The 23,635-nt window shown below is 44.5% G+C and overlaps 1 protein-coding gene across 2 annotated transcripts; it reads left to right on the forward strand.

Moving 5' to 3' along the window:
- The first annotated feature begins 704 nt into the window (after window positions 1-704).
- Window positions 705-23,578, forward strand: LOC144722414 (myosin heavy chain, skeletal muscle, adult-like). 2 transcript variants are annotated; one of them, XM_078600664.1, is made up of 41 exons: window positions 705-884; window positions 1,051-1,086; window positions 3,300-3,515; window positions 3,929-4,072; window positions 4,445-4,601; window positions 4,749-4,776; window positions 5,491-5,602; window positions 7,084-7,176; window positions 7,314-7,377; window positions 7,498-7,596; window positions 7,949-8,052; window positions 9,160-9,298; window positions 9,893-10,011; window positions 10,153-10,302; window positions 10,440-10,610; window positions 10,744-11,053; window positions 11,468-11,532; window positions 11,825-11,912; window positions 12,538-12,655; window positions 13,144-13,267; window positions 14,040-14,176; window positions 14,833-15,088; window positions 15,208-15,450; window positions 15,919-16,095; window positions 16,565-16,710; window positions 16,826-16,916; window positions 17,033-17,422; window positions 17,813-17,939; window positions 18,078-18,196; window positions 18,451-18,647; window positions 18,936-19,119; window positions 19,235-19,400; window positions 19,675-19,799; window positions 19,965-20,273; window positions 20,450-20,653; window positions 20,781-20,906; window positions 21,019-21,189; window positions 21,682-21,786; window positions 22,113-22,208; window positions 22,870-23,007; window positions 23,453-23,578. In XM_078600664.1, the coding sequence occupies exons 3-41, from the start codon at window positions 3,321-3,323 to the stop codon at window positions 23,468-23,470; spliced, it is 5,805 nt and encodes a 1,934-aa protein (XP_078456790.1). In that variant the 5' UTR covers window positions 705-884; window positions 1,051-1,086; window positions 3,300-3,320; the 3' UTR covers window positions 23,471-23,578. The 2 variants fall into 2 exon arrangements, with proteins under 2 accessions (XP_078456790.1, XP_078456798.1); XM_078600672.1 differs by having other exon boundaries at window positions 860-888.
- Window positions 23,579-23,635: the final 57 nt, after the last annotated feature.

A 23,635-nucleotide genomic window follows, 5' to 3' on the forward strand; every position in this document is an offset into this window, starting at 1 on the left:
TAACAGATGATCAAATTACAGTTAAGCATGTCTTCTTGGTTCTTTCGGTAAAGTCACGTAGAAGAGAAATAAAATAATAATAAAACAATAATAAAAATTAAACATAATAAAAATATTTTTTTTTATTTCCCTTCTACGTGACTTTACCGAAAGAACCAAGAAGATGAATCCCTGCAGTCACGAAAGCTTTCAATCGAAAGTTAAGAATGTCTTAAGCGTGTATACTGGCGGTTGCCGATGTAATTGCGGAGTACTCTTAAATAAAATGAATTAACTATATCGATACGTACTTTTCGCAGATTTTCTTCTTTTACACCTTTTCGTTTTTTTGTTTACAACTTTCATTCAATAAAACGTTCATTCAAAAAATACGTGGCCACGAATCGACACGCGCACTATACATCGCCTCTTTTCGTGCGCGCACCGCAGGCTACGAAATAAAGATGTGAAAACGCACCAGGACGAATCAAAGGTTACAAACGAGTTCAGCGCGCCGAGACAAGAGAGCGTTGTCCCCTGCAGAGCCGCAGCGGCAAATGAGGCAGGAGCTGTAGGGGGGGAGGAGGAGGAGGAGGGGGGGGCATCTTCCTTCTCGCGACAGTCACGGAGTCGGGATGTCGCTGAATCAGAAAAGGGTCTATTTTTAAAAAAAGAAAAAGTTAAAGTGGATGCTAACGACCATTAAAGGCAACGGACCTTGCCACTTGTGGGCGTAACGGGGTGAGACAACGGGTGGCAGCTCTGTCAATCTCTGCCTCTCTCTCTCGTGCCCGCATGCAAATGAGGGCGTGCTCGACGTTTGTGCTGTGTCTGGAGTAATTCTTGCCTATAAATTTATCACCGCAGCGTCTCAGAGGGCACAGACCCTGGGGTGGCAGCGGGAGGTAGGTGCGTGGTCGGCCCACCAGCGCCGTCTCTGTCTGTGTCTCTCTTCCTCCGTGAACTTTTCGCAAGCAATTGGTACATTTGCATAGCATCACACTTGATTATAAAAAAAAACGATATTTCACGAGACGTATGTGGTAACTGCTATTTTTTTTTCCTTCTAAGGCTCAGCTGCTGCTTTTACCTTCAAGTTATACAAAGGTGAGTTTTACTACATTTTGCGTTTTTGAGTATTTTACGTTTGCACGTAAATGCACATATTACATTTATCAAAGAGCTTAGCTTAACAACAAAAACAATATTTTTTTCTACGGTTCGAACACAACTGGACTACACATTTGATTTAGCTGCTCTGATTGCATCACATTGTAAAAGAAGATATGAAAACGCAGCAGCAGCAAAGTACTGCATAACCATCCCACGGGAAAATTCAGATATATAATAACGATTGATTTTTTCTACCTACGTGACTTTACCGAAAGAACCAAAGAGTATGGATTCCTGCAGTCACGACAACTTCAAATGAAGATCAAATTAAATAGTTTAAATATAATAATAATTACATATATATAACGATTTCCATCAAGGATCACAAAGCGCTGTATAGGACACTCAGCATAAAAATAATGTTATAAAAACACTTCAATAATCATTTACTAAATGAACTAAACGTTTAGTAAGCGGAAGCATATAAATAGGTTTCAATGGGCATTTTACAAATGTCCACAGGCTCAGAGAGATCCCTCATATCTCGCGGAATAAGAGCGTTCCATAGCCTAGGGGTGACACGGGAAAAAGCCCGGTCACCCATAGACCTAAATCTCGACCTGCGAATTCAGAGAAGATCTGCATCTTTATGATATTCGGGACCTTGGGGGGAGATATGGGTGCAACATGTCAATGATGTAGGCTGGGGAAAGATGATTCACTGCTTTGTAAGTTAACAATATGATTTTAAACTTATTATATGGCAAACTGAAAGCCAGTGCAGTGAGGCCAAAACGGGTGGAAAATGATGTGAAGGTGTTCCGGTTAACACCGTAGCAGCCGCATGCTGCAAATTGATTAGCACCTTAGCCACGCCAGGGAGGAGTACGACATTTGCAGTATGTCTATGCGAGCTGAGATGAAGGCATGGACCAGCTTTTCTGCATCTAAGGCAGAGAGAAGGGTTCGTATATGGGAGAAATTCCGAAATCGTTAAGTCACAAGGGTGGATCAGTGGGTATGACCTTTTTTACCCAAGTTTTGACTTCTCGCCATGGCTAAAAAAATATGGCAAGTGATACCTGAACTGATCCTTGGATATATATTGCCTTAATATTTTTTTATTATTTTGTTATAAATCATGAATGCTCAGCACAGAAACAATGGTCGACAGCACAAAGCAAGCAGCAATCAATAGGACAAATGATGGTAGAGCAGAACATAACTTTTTTTTTTATTGAGCAATGCTTTGGGATGTTTTGTTGTTGTAAAGACACAATGGGAGGTAGTTCCAACTCCAAAGACAACGAGGAAGTGAACTGTTGTTTCATGCAATACACTAAACACAGTTAGAATGAGAGGCTGCAGCTGTAATAGTGTTTGATACGACTATTCATTTTTCATGAAAAATATATTTATCATTCATAAGCTGGGAAACCAACTTGATTATGTTTCATGGGAACAAAAAACGACACGTGGTTGCTACACAGAAAGGATTATCATTACGTTGTAGGTCGCTTTCAAATTTGAGACACAAAGTAAAACACTGACATGAACATTGCCTACTCCAGACAAGTATGTTTTAGAGTTTAAAATTAGCTTCAGAGAAATGTATACAACTCGAGTTCATATTTACATATCTATGCGTGCCGGAAGATTTAGAGCTCATAACCTCAACGCTAAACTGGACCCAATTTGCATGAAGTCCCCGCTTCCAACTGCTGGTCTATTCAGCCACCAAAACATTAATTTTAATTTACGTAGTGCAATATGTTTTAGGCCATTTTCTAATGTACACTGTGGAAAAATGCAACCAAAGAACGTAAACCTAAAAAACGTATTAAGTGCTAAACGAAGATCACATTGCTGTTGGTTGGCTGTAACATCAGACAATTATCAGCATTCAGCAGAGTGAACTCGCTCTGCTGGTGAGCCTTAGAAAGTTCAAACTGGGTCCAGAGAGATTCCCTGCTCAGTGCTGAAACAACATTGCATCAGAAGGCTCCTAGGTTCATGGACTAAAAACTTTTCATTCAATTTCAATTTCGGATTGACAAGACGTATTGTATATTTATTAAATCACTATCATAACCCACTTGTCTTTTTTTTTTTTATAAACGTCTAATACGCATTTTATTTTGAAGATCATGCACACACCAGATTAAGATTATATGTTTATGTACCATTCCTGCATGTGTTGTCCTTAGCACGCCTAGAAACCAGGCAAGATGGGAGACCTGCACGAGTTCGGGAAGGCCGCTCCCTTCCTGCGCAAGTCGGAGAAGGAGCGTCTGGAGGCCCAGACTCGCCCCTTCGACATGAAGAAGAATTGCTTCGTGAACGACCCGAAGGTCGAGTTCGTGAAGGGCACCATCAAGAGCAGCGAGGGTGGCAAAGTCACCGTCGACACTGAGTTTGGCCAGGTATGCATTATGAAATGTGTTCCAAAGTTTTCAATGGCCATTATTTGGAGAATACCACTATATATACACATTTAATTTAATTTTTATGTTACAATGTATAAATAAATTCTTTGGGTCTTTCGGTAAAGTCACGTAGATAGGTTCAAAGAAAATAACATAAACTACGATATTTCGATCGCAACACAAGCGTTCCTAATGTTATTAACTACGTCGTAGTTTTTTTGTTATTTTCTTTGAACCTATCTGCGTGACTTTACCAAAAAACCAAAATAATATGAATTCCTGCAGTCACGAAAGCTTTAAGTCAATGTATTAACAAATCAGTGTAACGATTGTCCTAGATTCATTCGGATCAATTACCTCAACAGTGTGACGTAAAATGTTTCTGACATGAGTTATTCTCTCCCCCGCAGACTGTGACAGTCAAGGAGGACCAAATTCACCAGATGAATCCTCCCAAGTTCGACAAAATTGAGGACATGGTCATGTTGACCTTCTTGAACGAACCGTCTGTGCTGTTTAACCTGAAGGAAAGATACGCAGCCTGGATGATTTACGTAAGGAACGGCACTCCGAGTTTCATGCACAGTATTGTGTTGCTGCTTGTAGTATGGGTTGCCCCCTGTCCTGGTGTTCCTAGGATTGTCCTATTTTTGACAGTATCCATCCTGGGAAATTTGCGACTCATTAAACATTGTGAGCCATCCTGGGAAATCTGTGAAATCTGCAAATCTTTAAATATTGGCGTCGAGTTCTCCCCTCGACTGCTCTTGTGAGATATTCTGCTTCTTCTCACGATATGTCCGGGGGTTGTAGCGTAGAGGTGGCGGACCCTACTTTGTTGAAATTGCTTGGGATGACCCAGTTCTGGGGCAACGACGCCGTGTGGGTGAGCGCCGTGTAACGTTGAGCGTCGTGCTGCTTTGTAGACCTACTCCGGCCTCTTCTGCGTCACCGTCAACCCATACAAAATGCTGCCGGTGTACGACCCAATCGTTGTGGCTGGATACAGAGGGAAGAAGCGTCAGGAGGCACCTCCTCACATCTTCTCCATCTCTGATAACGCTTATCAGTTCATGTTGAGCGGTAAGCACATCATTACTTCACTGCTTTTTTTGTTCCAATCACAAATTAAACATTGTTTTGGACCGACTATAATAAACATGTTTTTTTAAATTGTTGAATCGTACTGATTTTGTTCATTGCATCTTCTTGCATATTCTCCCCGTGCAGACAGAGAGAACCAGTCAATCTTGATCACGTGAGTGTAACTCATTCTCCATCACACAGTGTGGCTTAATTTTTTAGTATACATGCAAACAATAAGCAGCGAACACGACGACCTATTGACAACTGGAATGTGATTACCCTAGGTAAAAAGATTACTGTGATAATTTGCTCATTTGAACAAAATATATTGGACAATTTTCAACACTTACAATTTTCCTACTGTGGATGTTGTAATTTGTAAACTTTGCAATGAAAAAAAAAATTCTGTTAATGTCGAGAAAACTCATCACAACAGAAGAATTAGTGCAGCCCTGAATTTATTTTAACGGCACACACATATGTTTACTGCCCAATGCCCTCTGCATATGTGAGGCTCGCAGCGGCAGACGGCAGCAGTGAACATTTATACCTTTACAGGGCTGGCACTTATGAGCCCTCATAATGATGATGCCGGTCTACAGTTGTCTATTTTACTTCTCATTGCTGCCTGTCGATTGCAAATATTTTTATTCGGTCATTTATTGACGGTAGGCTTCGACTAAATGACCACAATGTAGTTATCAACTGGTGGCTTTGCACGTTGCGTGAGGTTGAGGGTTTGTCGTACATGAAACGCACACTTTTCCTGCGTTAAATACATTTAAAAAAATGTAAGTTACTCATCGTACTACGTCAAACGGTGAGCGGGCATGGTGCTACTGTGAAATGTACCAATTGTTGTTGTTGTTGTCATTTTATGCCACAGCGGAGAATCTGGTGCAGGGAAAACTGTCAACACGAAGAGAGTCATCCAGTACTTCGCAACAATTGCGGCTCTGGGAGACTCTGCTAAGAAGAAGCAGGAGGGGAAAATTAAGGTATTGTTGCTGCAAATAGCCACTTTAAATAGAAAATGGCCAGGGTCAACGGCGGCGTGGTGTATTCCACAAATATGCCCGACTGTGAGGGCCGGCACAAGCCGGCGTGAGTAGGTTAAACGTTGAGTTTTATAAGGGCACCACGGGGTGACCAGCTCCTCCCCACCCAGCCCCACCCCTCCCACCCCCCACCCAGCCCCACCCTCCCCACCCAGCCCCTTCCCACCCTCCCCATCCAGCCCCTCTCCACCCTCCCCACCCAGCCCCTCCCCACCCTCCCCTCCCCACCCAGCCCCACCCCACCCTCCCCACCCAGCCCCACCCCACCCTCCCCACCCAGCCCCTCACTACCCACGCAGCCCCTCCCCACCCTCCCCTCCCCACCCAGCCCCACCCCACCCTCCCCACCCAGCCCCACCCCACCCTCCCCACCCAGCCCCTCCCCACCCTCCCCACCCAGCCCCTCACTACCCACGCAGCCCCTCCCTACACGACAGACGGACGGACACAATAATCCCCTGTGGGCTGGTGGAACCAGTGGGTTCCTACCAGTAATATACAGAGTTAAACACTTGTGTATTATTGGCTCAATATTGTAGCTTGTATTAAAATGTAAATATAACCTCACGACCCTTCGGATAGGGCAGTTGTGTCGCTACGAAGTGCTACTTACACTGGAGGCCGATTGGGTGGCAGGGTGGCAGCGTGTCAACCACTTGCCTCACGTCTAGCGGGGTCTGAGTTAATATCCTAACTCAAGGTGCCGTTCTGTGTGGCGTTGGTTTATTCTGCCCCTCTTCTGCATGGGTTTCCTTTGCGTTCCTCGGGCTTTCTCCCATAGCTAAATGAAAAGCATGCAGTGGAGCTGGTAGTGCCCTAACATTCCGATGCTCCATAATCGAGGTTTTTTTGGGGGCGGTTAAGATCGCGTGAATATAAATGTGTCGTTAAACCCGCCACCACCCGACACAGCCAATTAGTAATGTTTGTCACGTAACAAAAAAAACATGACAATTAGTTACTAATTCAGCATGAGAGTAAATATCCAAATGCTGAAAGATTACCAACAATTTAGTCAATTGGGATTACACAGAGCAATATCGTTCCCTAGCGGGGATACTTGGCAGGACCCTTCTAAAAACAAGGATCTTGAGACTCAGTGAGGCATTTCTGGGTAAACAAGCAGAGTAATAATAGTAAAACTTTTGTAATACAAATCAGGTGATAACCGTGAGAAAAATATAAACAAAACTATAAATTGGCCTTAATGCATACATGTACAAAATGTCCCTTTCAACGTGTGTTAAGAATATCACAACTATTGTGTAAGCGAGCACATTACATTATATACTGTATTACACGCTATGCACTGGTGATATAGATACGTAGTGTGTGGGTTTGCAAACAAAAAAAACCCAAGTGCTTGGCAAGTTTGAGTCACAAAAAATGTATGTTGTGGTGCTGTGTTGCCTCTCTAACAGGGTACCCTTGAGGATCAAATCGTCGAGGCCAACCCTCTGATGGAAGCTTTTGGTAACGCCAAGACCGTGAGAAATGACAACTCGTCGCGTTTCGTGAGTATTCTCTCTATTTCATTTTCTTATTATTCCTTGCTTCACATCTTTGTATCAACTGCAAGCGAATGGCGGTTCATCGGTGTCTCAGCCAATGTCATAATAATCGTGAAAAAATGTGTCTTCCAACTCTCCAGGGAAAATTCATCCGAATTCACTTTGGTGCCACTGGCAAGCTTGCATCTGCAGATATTGAAACTTGTGAGTATTAAACACCGTTCTGCAAATACCTTGCATTGTGTTGGCATGGTACAACAAAAATGAACACGTGCAATGAGTATATTTTTTGTTTATGATATTTCACGTTCTAAAATTTTACAGATCTGCTGGAGAAATCCCGTGTCACCTTCCAGCTCCCAACAGAGAGAAACTACCACATCTTCTTCCAAATCCTGTCTCAGCAGAAGCCTGAGCTCCTGGGTATGTTTTCCGTGGCACGTCCTTCTCCACAATCATGCTCTCTGCATTGTCGCGAAATGCCTTTCACCAAGTTAGGTCAGAATGTCACATAGTGAAACAGAAGTAAACTGAATGCACGTGTGCTGAATCGGTACGGCTTACATGACCACGATCCCCAGCACGTATGGTTAGAACCTTGTTGAGAACAATGAAATAAACAATCCTCGTCCATTAATTTTTGTCTAGAACCAACCTGAAGTGCAGGTGAATGCGTGTGTCAAATATTCCTGACAAATCCACGCTTCATGTCGTGTTTCAATGCCTTCGGCTGATGCCCGTGTCTGTTTCCATGGATGTGACTGTGCGTGAACAGATATGCTGCTGGTCACCACCAACCCTTACGACTACCCATTCATCAGCCAGGGTGAAATTACTGTCTCATCAATCGACGACAAAGAGGAATTGATGGCAACAGATGTGAGCACGGCAGTGTACAACTAAAACATTCACTTTGATAACGTTGATTTGTGGAAAACGAATTATTACTGGCCAAGACTAGTGAGAAGATCTATTGATCTTGAGAGAAATAAAATTAAAATTTCAACCATTTTGAAATAGCTATAGGCTCGGTGCTTTTTGGAAGAGTCTCATTAAGTAATAAGAGCAACAGATAGTTAGTGTACCTCCATTGAAATGGATATAGCTGCAATATAACCACTATCAATTTAGTATCTTACGCACAAGACCATGTGCCATGCACACATTAACATAAACAATTAGAATTTACACGAATATTATAACCCCCGGGGTCCTTTGGACTTGTAGGGACACTTTAATGACATGAACTTACCCTATTTAAGACCAAAAACAGGAATGCTTTTTCACGAATCTGGGAACTGCATGATGTTGTTGGTTACACTTACCAGCGAAACGTGAACTCAGATTTTAAATGTTGTGGTTTGCTCTACAACATACCGTTCTGCTGAAGTAGTAACTCATTTGAACGTTTTGTTCACGTGACAAACCTTACTACATTTTTTAAATAATGAATAAAAAATGTTTTAAGTGATAGGTAAATATGTCATATTGGGTGATGGCTTATCATTGGGGACCAGCTCCCACTAGCTAAAAACATTATGGAAGAAAACCTCAATTTCGAAAACACTTATCTGTTAATTATGTATATTATAAGCAAGTAATTTATAACACAAACATGATAAACTACACAGAAACCCCCATGGGCTTGCATGCTCCAGCAATGTATATACATATCTTCTTGGTTCTTTCGGTAAAGTCACGTAGAAGGAAAATAATAAAAGAATAAAAATAAAACATAGTAAAATTATATAAAATAATCAAATTATTTACTATTATTTTATTATTTTCCTTCTACGTGACTTTACCGAAAGAACCAAGAAGATGAATCCCTGCAGTCACGAAAGCTTTAAATCGAAATTTAATGTATATATATATTCACCCACCGGCTACCACGGGGTCATGCTGGTTAAAACGATAGGCACTCAGCAATTTGCGGATGTATAAAGTTACAACGCCTGTGCAATGGTATTTTCTTTTCAATTTCAGAGCGCCATTGAGATCCTGGGCTTCACCAACGAGGAGAAAATGAGCATCTACAAGCTGACCGGCTCCATCATGCACTACGGCAACATGAAGTTCAAGCAGAAACAGCGGGAGGAGCAGGCGGAGCCTGACGGCTCAGAAGGTACGAGACACGCGTCATCAATGACGCCCCACCAAATGTTTGATGCCAAAAGTTAATCTCAATCTCCAAACGATACCTTCCCAGTTGTATGTTATCGTGTTGAACTTAAGGTAAGACGAGTGGAGTCAAAATGCCCATCTCCTTTGCGTTCCTAAGCGTTCGTTCGTTTGATTCTCGGTCCGCTTGTCCTGGTGAGGGTCGCTGCAGCAGCAGCGTGTTGAGTAGTGGCGGTCCACACCTCCCTCTCCCTGGCGACAGACTCCAGCACTACACTACTATACACTGCTATACACTACACTATACACTACACTACACACTACAATACACACTAATATACAATACTACATTATACATTTATATACACTACACTACTATACACTATACACGGCTATACACTACTACACTATACACCACTATACACTACTACACTATACGCTTCACTATACACCACTATACACTACACTATACACTACTATGCACAGACCTGGAAGATCGAATCGGATTTAGCAGTCCAGCTTGTCCTGATCAGTACATCATGGCATCATCCCAAGTAATATATTCACCCTCAATACAAGTATGCATCTGCATTCACAGATGCGGACAAGGCTTGCTTCTTGATGGGAATCAACTCTGCCGATCTGCTCAAAGCCCTCTGCTTGCCAAGGGTCAAAGTCGGAAATGAGTATGTCACCAAAGGCCAGACCGTTCCACAGGTACTTTGATTACATTTGTGGGGTGGGGGGGGGTTACCCTTTTTAAAGTTGCATTAAAATGTGTTTCTCCCATTGTTCGTTATGCATCATCGTAAATTATATTCCATCATCTGACATATTCTAAATTTACCTTTCTTACAGGTGTACAACAACATCGGTGCTCTTGGAAAGGCTTGCTTTGAGAGGCTCTTCTTGTGGATGGTTATCCGCATTAACCAGTCACTGGACACCAAGCAAGCCAGGCAGCACTTCATTGGTGTCTTGGACATTGCTGGGTTTGAAATTTTCGATGTAAGTGCTTTTTTCCCCTCTTTACAATAATTGCATCAAAACAAATCTTTACATGCAATAGAGGCCACGTGTGTATTGGTCTCTGCACTGCGAATCATGCCTCCTTGAGAACCATGTCCCCTCTGTCCTCTCCACAGTTCAACACCTTCGAGCAGCTGTGCATCAACTTCACCAACGAGAAGCTGCAGCAGTTCTTCAACCACCACATGTTCGTGCTGGAGCAAGAGGAGTACAAGAAGGAGGGCATCGACTGGGTCTTCATCGACTTCGGCATGGACTTGCAGGCCTGCATCGACCTCATCGAGAAGGTTTGGGTTGCACAATATTCAGATTCCGTAAAGCACCGCTTGGCACTTATAGTGACAGATTACAAACAAGTACGGCGATAAGACATCTAAAATGATACAATTGTATTCTTCCCATTTTCTTTTATACTTACAGCCTCTGGGCATCATGTCCATCCTCGAGGAGCAGTGCATGTTCCCCAAAGCCAACGATCAGACCTTCAAGGAGAAGCTGTACGACCAGCATCTCGGCAAGAACAAATTCTTCCAGAAGCCCAAGCCGTCGAAGGGAAAGCACGAGGCTCACTTCTCCCTCGGCCACTACGCCGGCAACGTGGACTACAACATCGGTGGCTGGCTGGAGAAGAACAAGGATCCACTGAACGACTCTGTGGTCCAAGTCTACCAGAAGGCCAGCCTCAAAGTGCTCGGCGCTCTCTTTGCCACCTTTGCCGGTGCTGATGGAGGTGAGCGGTCAACGTGGGAACTATCTTTGTGTGTACGTCACGAAATCTACGCAGTTTAACACGTAGCAGGCTTTCGCGACCAATATTATTCATAATCAACGTTTTTGGGTTTAGATCGCGTTATTTATAAATGTGTCGTAACTCTCCACCACCCGACACGGCCAATCAGTAAAAAAGTGTCACGTTGACAAAAGACAAATTCTGGCGAATTGCCCGATGATGCTGGATGCAATTACCAGCGAAACGTCGTACTCAAAAATTGTAAATGTTGTGGTTTCACGCTTCAACACACCGGTGGGCTAAAGCAAATCTACGCAGTTTGTTATGATCCGCAATGCTGCAGTGGGTGTTTTAGTTAACTCCGTTACCTCCGCCGCTTCACCCTAACCTTGCGTGTTTGTGTCACGCAAATAGATTCCGGTGCCAAGAAGGGTAAGAAGAAGGGCTCTTCTTTCCAGACCGTGTCTGCGCTGCACAGGGTGAGTCACGCAAAGGGTGACAATTGCATTTTGTTCATCGAAATGATTCATGCACGCATCGAATACATCTTTCAGTAAAATGTTTTCAGTGGCTATCGTCGAGGCAATGCGCGTGCCCGTCACGCCACGTTGTGGCGCACGCATAGACACCGTGAACGTAAACTAAACCGAGTGTGAAGAGCCAGGGGATAGAGAGATGGGGAGCAGACCCACTGGCCCAATACCCAATGCATATTTTGAAGAGTGACTTGGCGACATTTAACGTGTTTTTGTTCTAAATCTTTGATTATAGGAGAATCTGAGCAAGCTGATGGCCAACTTGAAGACAACTCACCCCCACTTTGTGCGCTGCCTGATCCCCAATGAGACCAAGACACCCGGTTTGTTTTGCAATGCTCACACTGGCAATTCATACGTGCAGCAATGCTTAAAATGCATTTTTGAATCGGTATAATATTAAAAATAATGACATCGTCTGTTCTGTACAACATCGTCCCATAGTGATTGCCGTTGCTGGTTGCTTTTTCCTTAAATTATGTTATAACTGACTAAATATTTACGAAAAAAACAAATAAAATTTTCCATTAAATTAGCACTTTTTAATAGTTGCCTAGAGTAATGGTTGGTGGTTATAGGGCATCATACATTTAATAGTTAATTAAATTTTGTATTTTTTAAGTTGCAGTGATCATAAGACATTGCAGGCTTATATTGAGTGCAACGCAGTTAAATAACTTTAAAGAAATCCGTATTAACACGTGAAGCACAGCAAAGTACAAAATAAATGACAAATGGAAAATTACAGTTATTGTACGAAGCTATGAGAAACCTACATCGCGGTAATCATCAGACCGTGACATTTTATAAAGCATATCATGGAAATTGATATGAGGGCAAAGCTACTTACGACTATTTCTCAAACAAATATGACCCAGGAAAAAAAAAACGACGTGAAGGTTTTTTTTCTCGCTCAGTGGCCTTCATTGTTCATCGTGATTTACCCAGGTACCATGGACAACAACCTTGTAATGCACCAGCTGCGTTGTAACGGTGTGCTGGAGGGCATCAGGATCTGCAGGAAGGGCTTCCCCAACAGGATCGTCTACGGTGACTTCAAGCAGCGGTGAGTGCAGACAGACAGTCAAACCGATGTTTTTTAATTTATTTTCAGAGTTAAAATTTCGTCAAATTAATGTCACCACCAAATGTAATATGATAGATAGCATCTTGACTTAAAGCTTTCGTGACTGCAGGAATTCATACTCTTTGAGTCTTTCGGGAAAGTCACTGAGATAGAAAAAATAATCGTTATTTTTTCATTATTTTTCTATCTACGTGACTTTACCGAAAGACCCAAAGAGTATGATAGATAGCAGTCGTTAATGACAGGCTGCATCTCACTACACTTGAGAACTCCGTATAATCATGGCTGACTCACTCGATTAGAATCTGTACGTTGTTGCTCTGCATCTACATCAGCCATACGGATTAGAAGCCAAGATCCGAGCGCTACAACTACAACCTCCGAAACACCCAGTCACCTCCAGCAGTCTGTCGTGAAAGGCTGTGCCGTGCATCACGTGAACCCGCGTGCTCTCTCGTGCCTCGTAGGTACCGCGTGCTGAACCCCAACGCCATGCCCGAGGGGCAGTTCGTCGACAGCAAGAAGGCCTGCGAGAAACTCATGGCCTCCCTGGAGCTCGATGAAACGCAGTACAAGTTCGGACACACCAAGGTAAACGTCGTCGTGGTAGTCGTCATCGTTGGCCCGACGTGTAACCAGCGGTGACTGAAGGCTCCCAAAGATAGTGCCACCCCATATGCTCTCATGACGCAAACCGTGCATCTGGTTTCTGGTCGTTAGCCGACCCAATGAATCCATCTCCGCAGCGTTGCGTGTTTTATCCTCTCGTCTGTATTGATCGTTGATCATCATCGTCACCATCATCCCGTCAGGTGCCCAAGCACACTTCCTGTTCTTAACGGTTATCGTGTCCCTAACTTAATTAATGTAATTACGTGAATGGAAAAGCTATGAGACTGCAAGAAATACCAAAACTGAAGGGGTATCACAAGTACCCTAGTCCTAGTAATAGGGTTTTACCCTTTTAACTGGTACAAAATATGACACCTTTATACAAGGCATCATGTTTGCAATAACCTCAACACAAGAAGTCAAAATGCAAACAAAAAGAAACAACTCTGATGATGATAATGATATGCACTGTCCTTGAAGTTGATTGGTCAGCTTTCTTTAGAGCCTAGTCTCCATTGGTGTTGGACCAGATGACTATATTTTGCCACTGGTAAACGAGATCTCATAGTGCAAATATCCTAGTCTTGTGATGTCACCTTCCCAGAAGATGTTTCATACCGTGCAGTTGTGGCGCACTGCCTGGACGTTGAGAATGAAGCTTTTCCTGATACTCATAACAGGACACCCATGAGCATTCGAAACGGACAAAAGAGAAACCTCATTTGGCCTTCCGCTTCATTCTGTCTCCCAGGTGTTCTTCCGCGCTGGTCTCCTGGGTACCCTGGAGGAAATGAGGGACGACCGCCTGTCCCTCCTGCTCACGCGCACCCAGGCCCTCGGCCGTGGCTACCTGAGCCGCGTCGAGTTCAAGAAGATGCTGGAGAGACGGTAAATACACACACACACACGCATCTCTTTCGATATTTACACACCGTATAGACGCAGCGTATAAACGAGTAATTTACAGCTCCTTTTGTCAATCCACTGATCGATGAAAGATCTCCCACGCCGTGCAGGGCAGGAGGGGCTGTTCGACCATACTTCGCTAACTTTGGCCAGTCCAGATGGAAAGGGGAGGGTGGCAGGACTGGTACAGACAGATACGACTCACCATTGGTGTTCGCTTGTGGCCAGGCATCGATCTCGGTTCTCTGAGTTCACACTGCTGCCCCCCTACATGCTATGCTGAACATATGTAAATACGGGATGCTTGATTGTGTGTGTGTATATATATACGATGTTTAGAATTTGTATACGACGAACAATGATGATGCTTACAAATAAACTGTAGTCTCTAATGTCCGCTGTAGACCTAAACAGTGCAGTTTGGTAGATTGGTAGTTCTTTGCAATAATCATTAGTTAGCTACTGAAACGGAGTCATTAACTTTTCGCAAACATGCGAAGCCGCGAAAATATCACCCCATCGGCAATCTGGCTCCTTGTGTAAAAGTATACACATTGAATATTCAGTTTTTTATGCGTCTGGAAATTGGGAGAAGCTATTGCTTCGTGAATAACGATACATTTCTTTTTTCCCTTCAGCGAGTCTCTGATCGTCATCCAGTACAACATCAGAGCCTTCATGGGTGTGAAGAACTGGCCGTGGATGAACCTGTACTTCAAGATCAAGCCTCTGCTCAAGTCCGCCGAATCCGAGAAGGAAATGGCGAACATGAAGGAGGAGTTCATCAAGACCAAGGAGGCCCTGGAGAAGTCTGAGGCCCGGCGTAAGGAGCTGGAGGAGAAGATGATCTCCGTTGTGCAGGAGAAAAATGACCTGCTCATGCAAGTCCAGAGTGTAAGTTTGTTCGCTGAACCCACATACCACAAACCACACCGATAAAAAAAAAACAGATACACACTTAATTTTACCATTCACAAAAACCACGTACTTACGTTGTTTTGTGCCTCTAAAAGGGGGAAGACTCCATCAACGACTCTGAAGAAAGATGCGACCAGCTGATCAAGGCCAAGATACAGCTCGAGAGCAAACTGAAAGAAATGCAGGAGCGCATTGAGGAGGAGGAAGAGATGAATTCGGAGCTGACGGCCAAGAAGAGGAAGCTTGAGGACGAGTGCTCTGAGCTCAAAAAGGACATCGATGACTTGGAGCTGACTCTGGCCAAGGTGGAAAAGGAGAAGCACGCGACTGAGAACAAGGTTTGTTCACCACGGCGCTGTACGACTCGCACCGTAATTAAACGTTGAGAAGAAGGAATTGCACGGCCAAGATGCCCGTATCACATCTCACCTCAACCCACTGCGGCGTCCTGCTGGGGTCTAGCCAAGGGGACCCGCAGTGGGAGTTTTGCCTGTGCCGCACAAGGTGAATGCAGCAATGCAAATGGGCATTAATCTGCCAGTAGGGAGAGATTGCGTCGCTGTTTTCCCCCAATAAAATAGTGTATGGGGACAATTGATGAAATTTGGACCGTTGAATTTTCAACATCCACCATGAAGTGGTGGATGTCTACAGATATAAGAGCCACAGTCATCACCAGGGTGGCCGTTGTGGCCAAACTAGGAACCTCTCTGAAATAAGCGGTAAACGCGTGTCCGCTTCGCCACGATCACATGTTCGGCGCTTCTTGCTTCATTGACTCGGCTTAATTTCTTTCTCCTCTCCAGGTGAAAAACCTGACCGAGGAGATGGCCGTGCTGGACGAGAACGTATCCAAGCTGACGAAGGAGAAGAAGGCCCTGCAGGAGGCGCACCAGCAGACGCTGGACGACCTCCAGGCGGAGGAGGACAAAGTCAACTCCCTCACGAAGGCCAAGGCCAAGCTGGAGCAGCAAGTGGACGATGTAAGTCATTTGGTGGAGAATGGATGAGCTGCGGCGTGAATTAAAACTTGAACAATAATTGCAAGTGTCAGAAACCTGCTGCCCTCGTATCTGGAATTCCCTTTGACTTGCCCACCACCTTGGCCGATTCTCCCTCCTGTTTTCTTGCAGCCTTTAAAGTACTTTCTCTCGCCACGAAGTGCCTCCATTCACACCTTTACCATGCTGTCATTTAAAATCGGTATTTTTCCTGTAGTATTCCACCTGTAGTGTTACTTTCCCCCAAAAATAAAACATCCTTTAAATGATTGATAAATCAAATTTGTGGTCTTTTAAACAGCACCTACTTTTGGCCATTGCAGTTTTTTGTTCACTATATATTTTAACACGCATATGTTTGACTTATTTTAAATGCATCTTGCGAAATTGGTCGTGCGTGTGTCTCATCTTGGGTTGTTGTTGTTTTGTGTGCGTTTGACACTTTGCGCAGTTGGAAGGATCATTGGAGCAGGAGAAGAAAGTGCGTATGGACATTGAGAGGACGAAGAGAAAGCTTGAGGGCGACTTTAAGATGGCCCAGGAGTCCATCATGGACTTGGAGAATGACAAGCAGCAGATTGATGAGAAGACAAAGAAGTATGTGCTCTGAAATTTCACAACACAAATTTATTTCGTATCAGAGCAGTCGCCGCGCACACGCGTTTGTATTTGTGTGCAGGTAACACATTTTTTTTGCGCGTTCATTTTTCAGGAAGGACTTTGAAATTAGCCAGCTGAACAGCAAGATTGAGGATGAGCTTGCCTTGTCCGCTCAACTGCAGAAGAAGATCAAGGAACTTCAGGTGAAGTTCTTCAATGTTCACACGCCGCACGAAATAAAAATCTCTCTGAACTTTAAAACGAGTTCACGAGACAACAGTCCTTACACAAGTGCTTTGTGTTTTGATGCCAACCGCAGGCCCGCATTGAGGAGCTGGAGGAGGAGATCGAGGCGGAGCGTGCCGCTCGCGCCAAGGTGGAGAAGCAGAGGTCCGACCTCTCTCGGGAGCTCGAAGAGATCAGCGAGAGGCTGGAGGAGGCCGGCGGAGCCACCTCGGCTCAGATCGAGATGAACAAGAAGAGGGAGGCCGAGTTCCAGAAGCTCAGGAGAGACCTGGAGGAGTCCACCCTGCAGCACGAAGCCACGGCCGCCGCCTTGAGGAAGAAGCAGGCCGACTCCGTGGCCGAGCTCGGGGAGCAGATCGACAACCTGCAGCGCGTGAAGCAGAAGCTGGAGAAGGAGAAGAGCGAGTTCAAGATGGAAGTCGACGATCTCAGCAGCAACATGGAGCAGATCACAAAGTCCAAGGTACTCAAATCACTTTGGATATAAAGAAACAATTGGGCAAGTAATTTACTAAAACCAGTTTACCTAATCAACTGTTGATAACGCTGACCTCATACATTGTTTTCAAATGATAGACAAATATACACTGAACATATTATCACGACCCACTTCTGAAGAGACACTAACGAGCTCACTGACGCACTTTAGTTCTCATTAGTGATCATACGCATGGAAAAAAAACCTGTAAACTTCATTGCAAGCTCAACTCTGCTTGCTGCCTCAACCGTTGTCCGCTTCTAAAATGAGATACATTATTTCATAATAATTTATTTTCCTTTGTTTTAAACACGTGTGTGTGTGTACACCGTACACTTAAAAGCGACGCTCTGGGTTTTTTGTTGTTGCGTGCAGGTGAATCTTGAGAAACTGTCCCGGTCACTGGAGGATCAGCTCTCCGAACTCAAAACCAAGGACGAAGAAAACATCCGCACCATCAATGACATCACAGCCCAGCGAGCAAGGCTCCAGACTGAATCTGGCAAGTGCTCCGCAGCAGCGGTCGTTCACGGGCGCTCAATGAAAGCAGCCTTAACGTTGTGTTGTCAATGAGGACTGCGGTTGAACTGCCACTTGAAATGACCACGTCCGTGTGTCGCTCGCTTCGGTAATCCAACAGGTGAGTTGACGAGGAAGCTCGAGGAGAAGGAAGTTCTGGTTGTTCAGCTCTCCAGAGGAAAGCAGTCCTACACCCAGCAAGTCGAGGACTTGAAGAGGCAGCTTGAAGAAGAAGTCAAGGTATGTTTACGGGACAATCTCCTCAATTGGACCTCCTTATTCGTATATTTAACTACACGGTATATTTCAATGCAGTGCATATTTGCCTGGTGTACGAATGCTGCAAATATAAAAAAATGACGCCGTATCTTACTCCAATACGATCGACATGGTAAGAGACGAGCATTGACGTTGACCTGGACACGCTGCCATCGCACTGCCATGGCAGCGCCCTACGGAGCGAGCTCACGATCCGCGTCTCTGCGACCGTGCAGGCCAAGAACGCCCTGGCCCACGCCGTGCAGTCGGCAAGGCACGACTGCGACCTCCTCCGCGAGCAGTTCGACGAGGAACAGGAGGCCAAGGGCGAGTTGCAGAGGGCCATGTCCAAGGCCAACGCCGAGGTGGCCCAGTGGAGGACCAAGTACGAGACCGACGCCATCCAGAGGACCGAGGAGCTGGAGGATGCCAAGTGAGACCTGCAATGAGTTCTTACATTAAGAGGGTGATGCAGTTCTTCACGAACTGTTGATGTTTTTTTCTCTCCATATTGCACAAGGCCGAGTGTTTTATGTACACGTGTCTGCGTGTTGCTTGAGACTATTATCTTCACTAAACGCTTCATATAGCGCTTGCACAATGAGCATTTAAATGAGAGGTGATTTCGATCGGAGGTCTAGGCACTAAACGTGTCTCTTTCAACGCCTTGATTTCGATCGGAGGTCTAGGCTCTAAACGTGTCTCTTTCAACGCCTTGCAGGAAGAAGCTGGCCGCTCGTCTCCAGGACGCAGAGGAGCAAGTCGAGGCGGCAAACTCCAAGTGCGCCTCCCTCGAGAAGACCAAGCAGCGTCTGCAGGGTGAGGTGGAGGACCTCATGATCGACGTGGAGAGGGCCCACTCAGCTGCCGCTGCTCTTGATAAGAAGCAGAAGGCCTTCGACAAGGTACTTCAAATGCACCGCAGCTCATTGTCATTGCACACCTTTGTTGCGAACATTTATTGCGACGCATTGTGTGTATCGTAAAAAACAACAACAACTTTTGTAACCTCTTGACCAGGTTCTGTCAGAATGGAAGCAGAAGTTTGAAGAAAGCCAGGCTGAGCTGGAAGCTGCACAGAAGGAGTCGAGATCTCTGGGCACAGAGCTGTTCAAGCTCAAGAATGCTTACGAAGAGACACTGGATCATCTGGAAACGTTCAAGAGAGAGAACAAGAACCTCCAGGGTACGTTAAATATATATACTCAAATGTTACTTGTACGTTAATCATCATTTAACCTTGCCTATTTAACTTTCCATCCGTGCAAAATAGCATTTTGGAATAATCTATTGTGAAACAGGCAGATAGTTTTAAGAAAGTTTTGGTTGAATACAATTTAATGTCCTCAATTGAAGGAAAATTTCATAACCTTACTAAAGCAAGCCTATTTCAACGTGAATTGTAATAATATTCGAGCTGTGTTTAACGCAATGGTCCCGTGCGATGTTTATTTCAACAGAGGAAATTTCAGACCTCACCGAACAACTTGGTGAGAGCAGCAAGAGCCTGCACGAGCTTGAGAAGAACAGGAAGGCCATTGAACAGGAAAAGAGTGATATCCAGGCTGCCCTCGAAGAGGCTGAGGTAATGCAATGCAGCCATGGGAACAAAATGGATCGAGCAGCAAACTAAAATGTCTACAAATTATTTCACAGTTTGTAAAATGCACACTTTTTTTTGCAAACCTCACATGTTTCACGTTTGCAAAGCGAACTGATTTTTCAATGGAATCCCATTCCGAATGTACAGGCTTCTCTGGAGCACGAGGAAGGCAAGATTCTCCGGGTGCAGCTCGAGTTGAACCAGGTGAAGGCAGAGGTCGACCGCAAGATCGCCGAGAAGGACGAGGAAATCGACCAGATCAAGAGGGGCTTCCAGCGCACCGTGGAGTCCATGCAGGCGACGCTGGACTCAGAGACCAAGAGCAGGAACGAGGCCCTCAGGCTGAAGAAGAAGATGGAGGGAGACCTCAACGAGATGGAAATCCAGCTCAACCACGCCAACAGGCAGGCGGCCGAGTCTCAGAAGCACCTGCGCAACGTGCAGGGACAGATCAAGGTAAATATGAGTCACACATCTTCACAACCGATTATCCTAAATGTGAAATGTAGTATTTTCTTTCTTTCATACATCATTGGTAAACTATTAACTTCCAATAGTGAACTCGTTATAAAATGCCGTTCATTATAATTCGTCTTCACCGGAACTTAATTGCCGCCGCTTTGAATTTTCAGGACCTCCAAGTTCATTTGGACGATGCCCTCCGCGCAAACGAAGACCACAAGGAACAGGCCGCCATGCTTGAACGCCGCAACAACCTCCTGGTGGCCGAAGTCGAAGAGATGCGATCGGCTCTGGAGCAGACGGAGAAGGCCCGCAAGTTGGCCGAGCAGGAATTGCTGGGAGCCACCGAGAGAGTGCAGCTTCTGCATTCTCAGGTGACAACAAAAACTGAAGAAAAAAAACCCACCTTAAAAAATGTCAATACTAATTCTGAAATTGCACTGCAATGTTAACACGATGAAAACTGTTTCTAATGACAATGTATTTAACTTTCTCTTAAAGAACACGAGCCTGATCAACACCAAGAGGAAGTTGGAAGGTGATCTTTCTCAACTCCAGTCAGAAGTGGAAGAAAGTATTCAGGAATCGAGGAATGCTGATGAGAAGGCCAAGAAGGCCATTACCGATGTGAGCACGTACACAATGTTACATCCTCCGCGCGATAATTCCCATTGTGCGTTTACATTTGACGTGCTCGTAATTTTACGAGCTGAGCCGTAATTGTCGTCCATTTGTCCAGGCCGCCATGATGGCAGAGGAGCTGAAGAAGGAGCAGGACACGAGCGCTCATCTCGAGAGGATGAAGAAGAACATGGAGCAGACGGTGAAGGATCTGCAGCACAGGCTGGACGAGGCCGAGCAGATCGCGATGAAGGGCGGCAAGAAGCAGCTGCAGAAGCTCGAGACCAGGGTAAGAACACGGATTGAACGTGACATTTGGAAACTAGGAGTGTTAGTTAAATTAAGGTGTCGAGATGTTAAATTCCTCACCTGGTATGCAGGAGGTTGTCGGTTCAATCCCAACCCTGGCACCTGTATACTTGGAGTTTGCGTTTCTCTCTCCCCGTGGTCGTGTGGGTTTTTCTCCGGGTCCTCCAGCTTTTCCATCCACAGAGTATTTGGCTGCTGGAAATTTACACACGATGAGCCACTTTATTGGGCTATCATTTGTGGCCAGGTCACTTCTGAAAAAGAGCTATATAGCTCAGTGAGCCTTACCTGCTGAAAAAAAAATAGTTTCGTTTAAGTATTATTTTTTCTCTACTTAAATTTTACTCATAGGTTGGTGTACACATATTACATATTTCAAACGTGTCAGTGTTGGGTTTTCCCCTCGTTTTGTGTATTACCGCAGTGTATAGCGTGCACACCTTTGGCTAACCGTTTTTTGTTTTTTTAAAAGGTGCGCGAGTTGGAATCTGAGCTGGATGCTGAACAGAGGCGTACGGCTGAGACCATCAAGGGATCCCGCAAATACGAGCGCAGGATCAAGGAGCTGTCTTACCAGGCAAAAACTTGCACCACTTTTTCTTCACTCTTTATCTTCACCTTTTATTTTCACTTGACATGGCTATACCGCAAACAATTTTTGTTCATTGCCGTGAAGTGTTGCATTCTATGGGATATTTTGTACATATTAAAATTACATGAAAAATGTTAATTTTAACATTATATTTTTTTATTTTAACATGTACACACGTCAATAGGAGTATGCTACAGGTTGACACATTGTAAAACATTTACTTCATTGGTGCATTTCATTGTGACGAGATGAGTGTGTCACCTGCACTGAAGGCAATGCAGATTTCTGACCTGTGACACTTCATCTCACAGACCGAGGAGGACAGGAAAAACAACCTGCGACTCCAGGATCTGGTCGACAAACTGCAGCTCAAAGTGAAGGCTTACAAGAGGCAGTCGGAGGAAGTGGTAAGATCTTACCTGCATCTTTTCCATAGAAGATGGTGGCTAATTAATCTACCGATTTACCATCGTTCTCCTTTGTTTGCGCATCCCATTGTAATGCAGAGTAACACAACGAATCAAAGACTGTTACCGTATCCAAGACCAATGGGAACACCCATGATTTAGTTTAGTTTTACTTTCGTTTATATGCACGATGCACTTAGTTACATATTTTTTTATAGTTTATATGAAAATTGGTTTTAAAAGTACTGTGTTTGAAAGCCAATAAGAATCCCGATGAACTTCAAAAATAATGCATAGGCCAAAGCAAAACATCCAGTACAATATACAAAAAAATATTCGGAAACCTTAGCTATAAAAGCAAATATAATACTGTAATTGGAAATTCATATTTGGGTCACATTTGTAAAAGAAAATTCATCCGTAATCACCGCAGCGCAGGTATTCGCAGTTGTTTTATACAGCTCTCCGACGTGTACTCGAGTTGCACCGTGCCTTGTCTGGCACGATGTCCGACGTTTTTCTTCCCGGTGCCTCGGAGGAAGAACGTCGGACATCATCCCCGAACAACGTGCAGCACCGTCTGAAAACGCACGCGTCAATACTGCGCACCTTACCAATGCAAACCTTCACATTTGTATTTGCTGCTTGAAAAATCCCACAGGAGGAACAGGCCAACACCAACCTGTCTAAGTACCGCAAGCTGCAGCACGAGTTGGAGGAGGCTGACGAGCGTGCGGACATCGCCGAGTCTCAGGTCAACAAGCTGCGGGCTCGCTCCCGGGATAGCGGTGTTGTCAAGGTACGCTTTGTCACAATTTCAGTGAGAAACTCCGGTGAACACGAGTGGCTGCATGGACTGTGGACTCAATGCTTGTCAGGTCGCTTAGCTCAGCAATACGTGCTGCCTGGGTTTTAATGTGGGTATCCACAAGCTTTTAAATGACATTCTCAGGTCTGAAGGTAGTTTCACATGAAAACCCATCACTCTGGACAGAACAGTATTGTACCGAACACATGTCTAGGTCTTCTAAGTTTGTGTCTGTTGTTCACGATTGATGGGATAGGCACATGATCTATGAAAGTTACTCATGAACTGCGATTAAAGTCTGGTATTTGTTAAGCATTGTTCTTTGTAAATATCAAAAACAGCACTTAACTTTGAAAGTCACGTTAAGAGCTGCTGATACTGCACCGTTTAGACATTTTTGCAATGTGCTAATTTGCTTTTCTTGTTGTTGTTACAGGCTGGAGAATCAGAATAATTCTGAAACCCTTTGCACACAAGCAATGCAACTCAAGTACAGCACAGTAATTAAGTTACTGCAAATGACTTGATGTAGGAACTATCAATAAAATGGTTTCAAAGTCAACCTTTCTCTGGAGTTTTATTTTCAACGTATACACAACTCACGTGTTTAATCACCATA

The sequence above is a fragment of the Lampetra planeri genome, chromosome 1, assembly GCF_965212315.1.
Source record: "Lampetra planeri chromosome 1, kcLamPlan1.2.h2, whole genome shotgun sequence".
Lineage (NCBI taxonomy): Eukaryota > Metazoa > Chordata > Hyperoartia > Petromyzontiformes > Petromyzontidae > Lampetra > Lampetra planeri.

What these genes read in the sequence shown, in the direction of transcription:
- LOC144722414 (XM_078600664.1), top strand. Translation starts at nt 3,321, where the DNA reads ATGGGAGACCTGCACGAGTTCGGGAAGGCCGCTCCCTTCCTGCGCAAG. An exon ending in CAATGAGACCAAGACACCCG is followed by an intron (nt 11,913 to 12,537) that starts GTTTGTTTTGCA and finishes TGATTTACCCAG; the next exon opens with GTACCATGGACAACAACCTT. An exon ending in ATTGATGAGAAGACAAAGAA is followed by an intron (nt 16,711 to 16,825) that starts GTATGTGCTCTG and finishes TTCATTTTTCAG; the next exon opens with GAAGGACTTTGAAATTAGCC.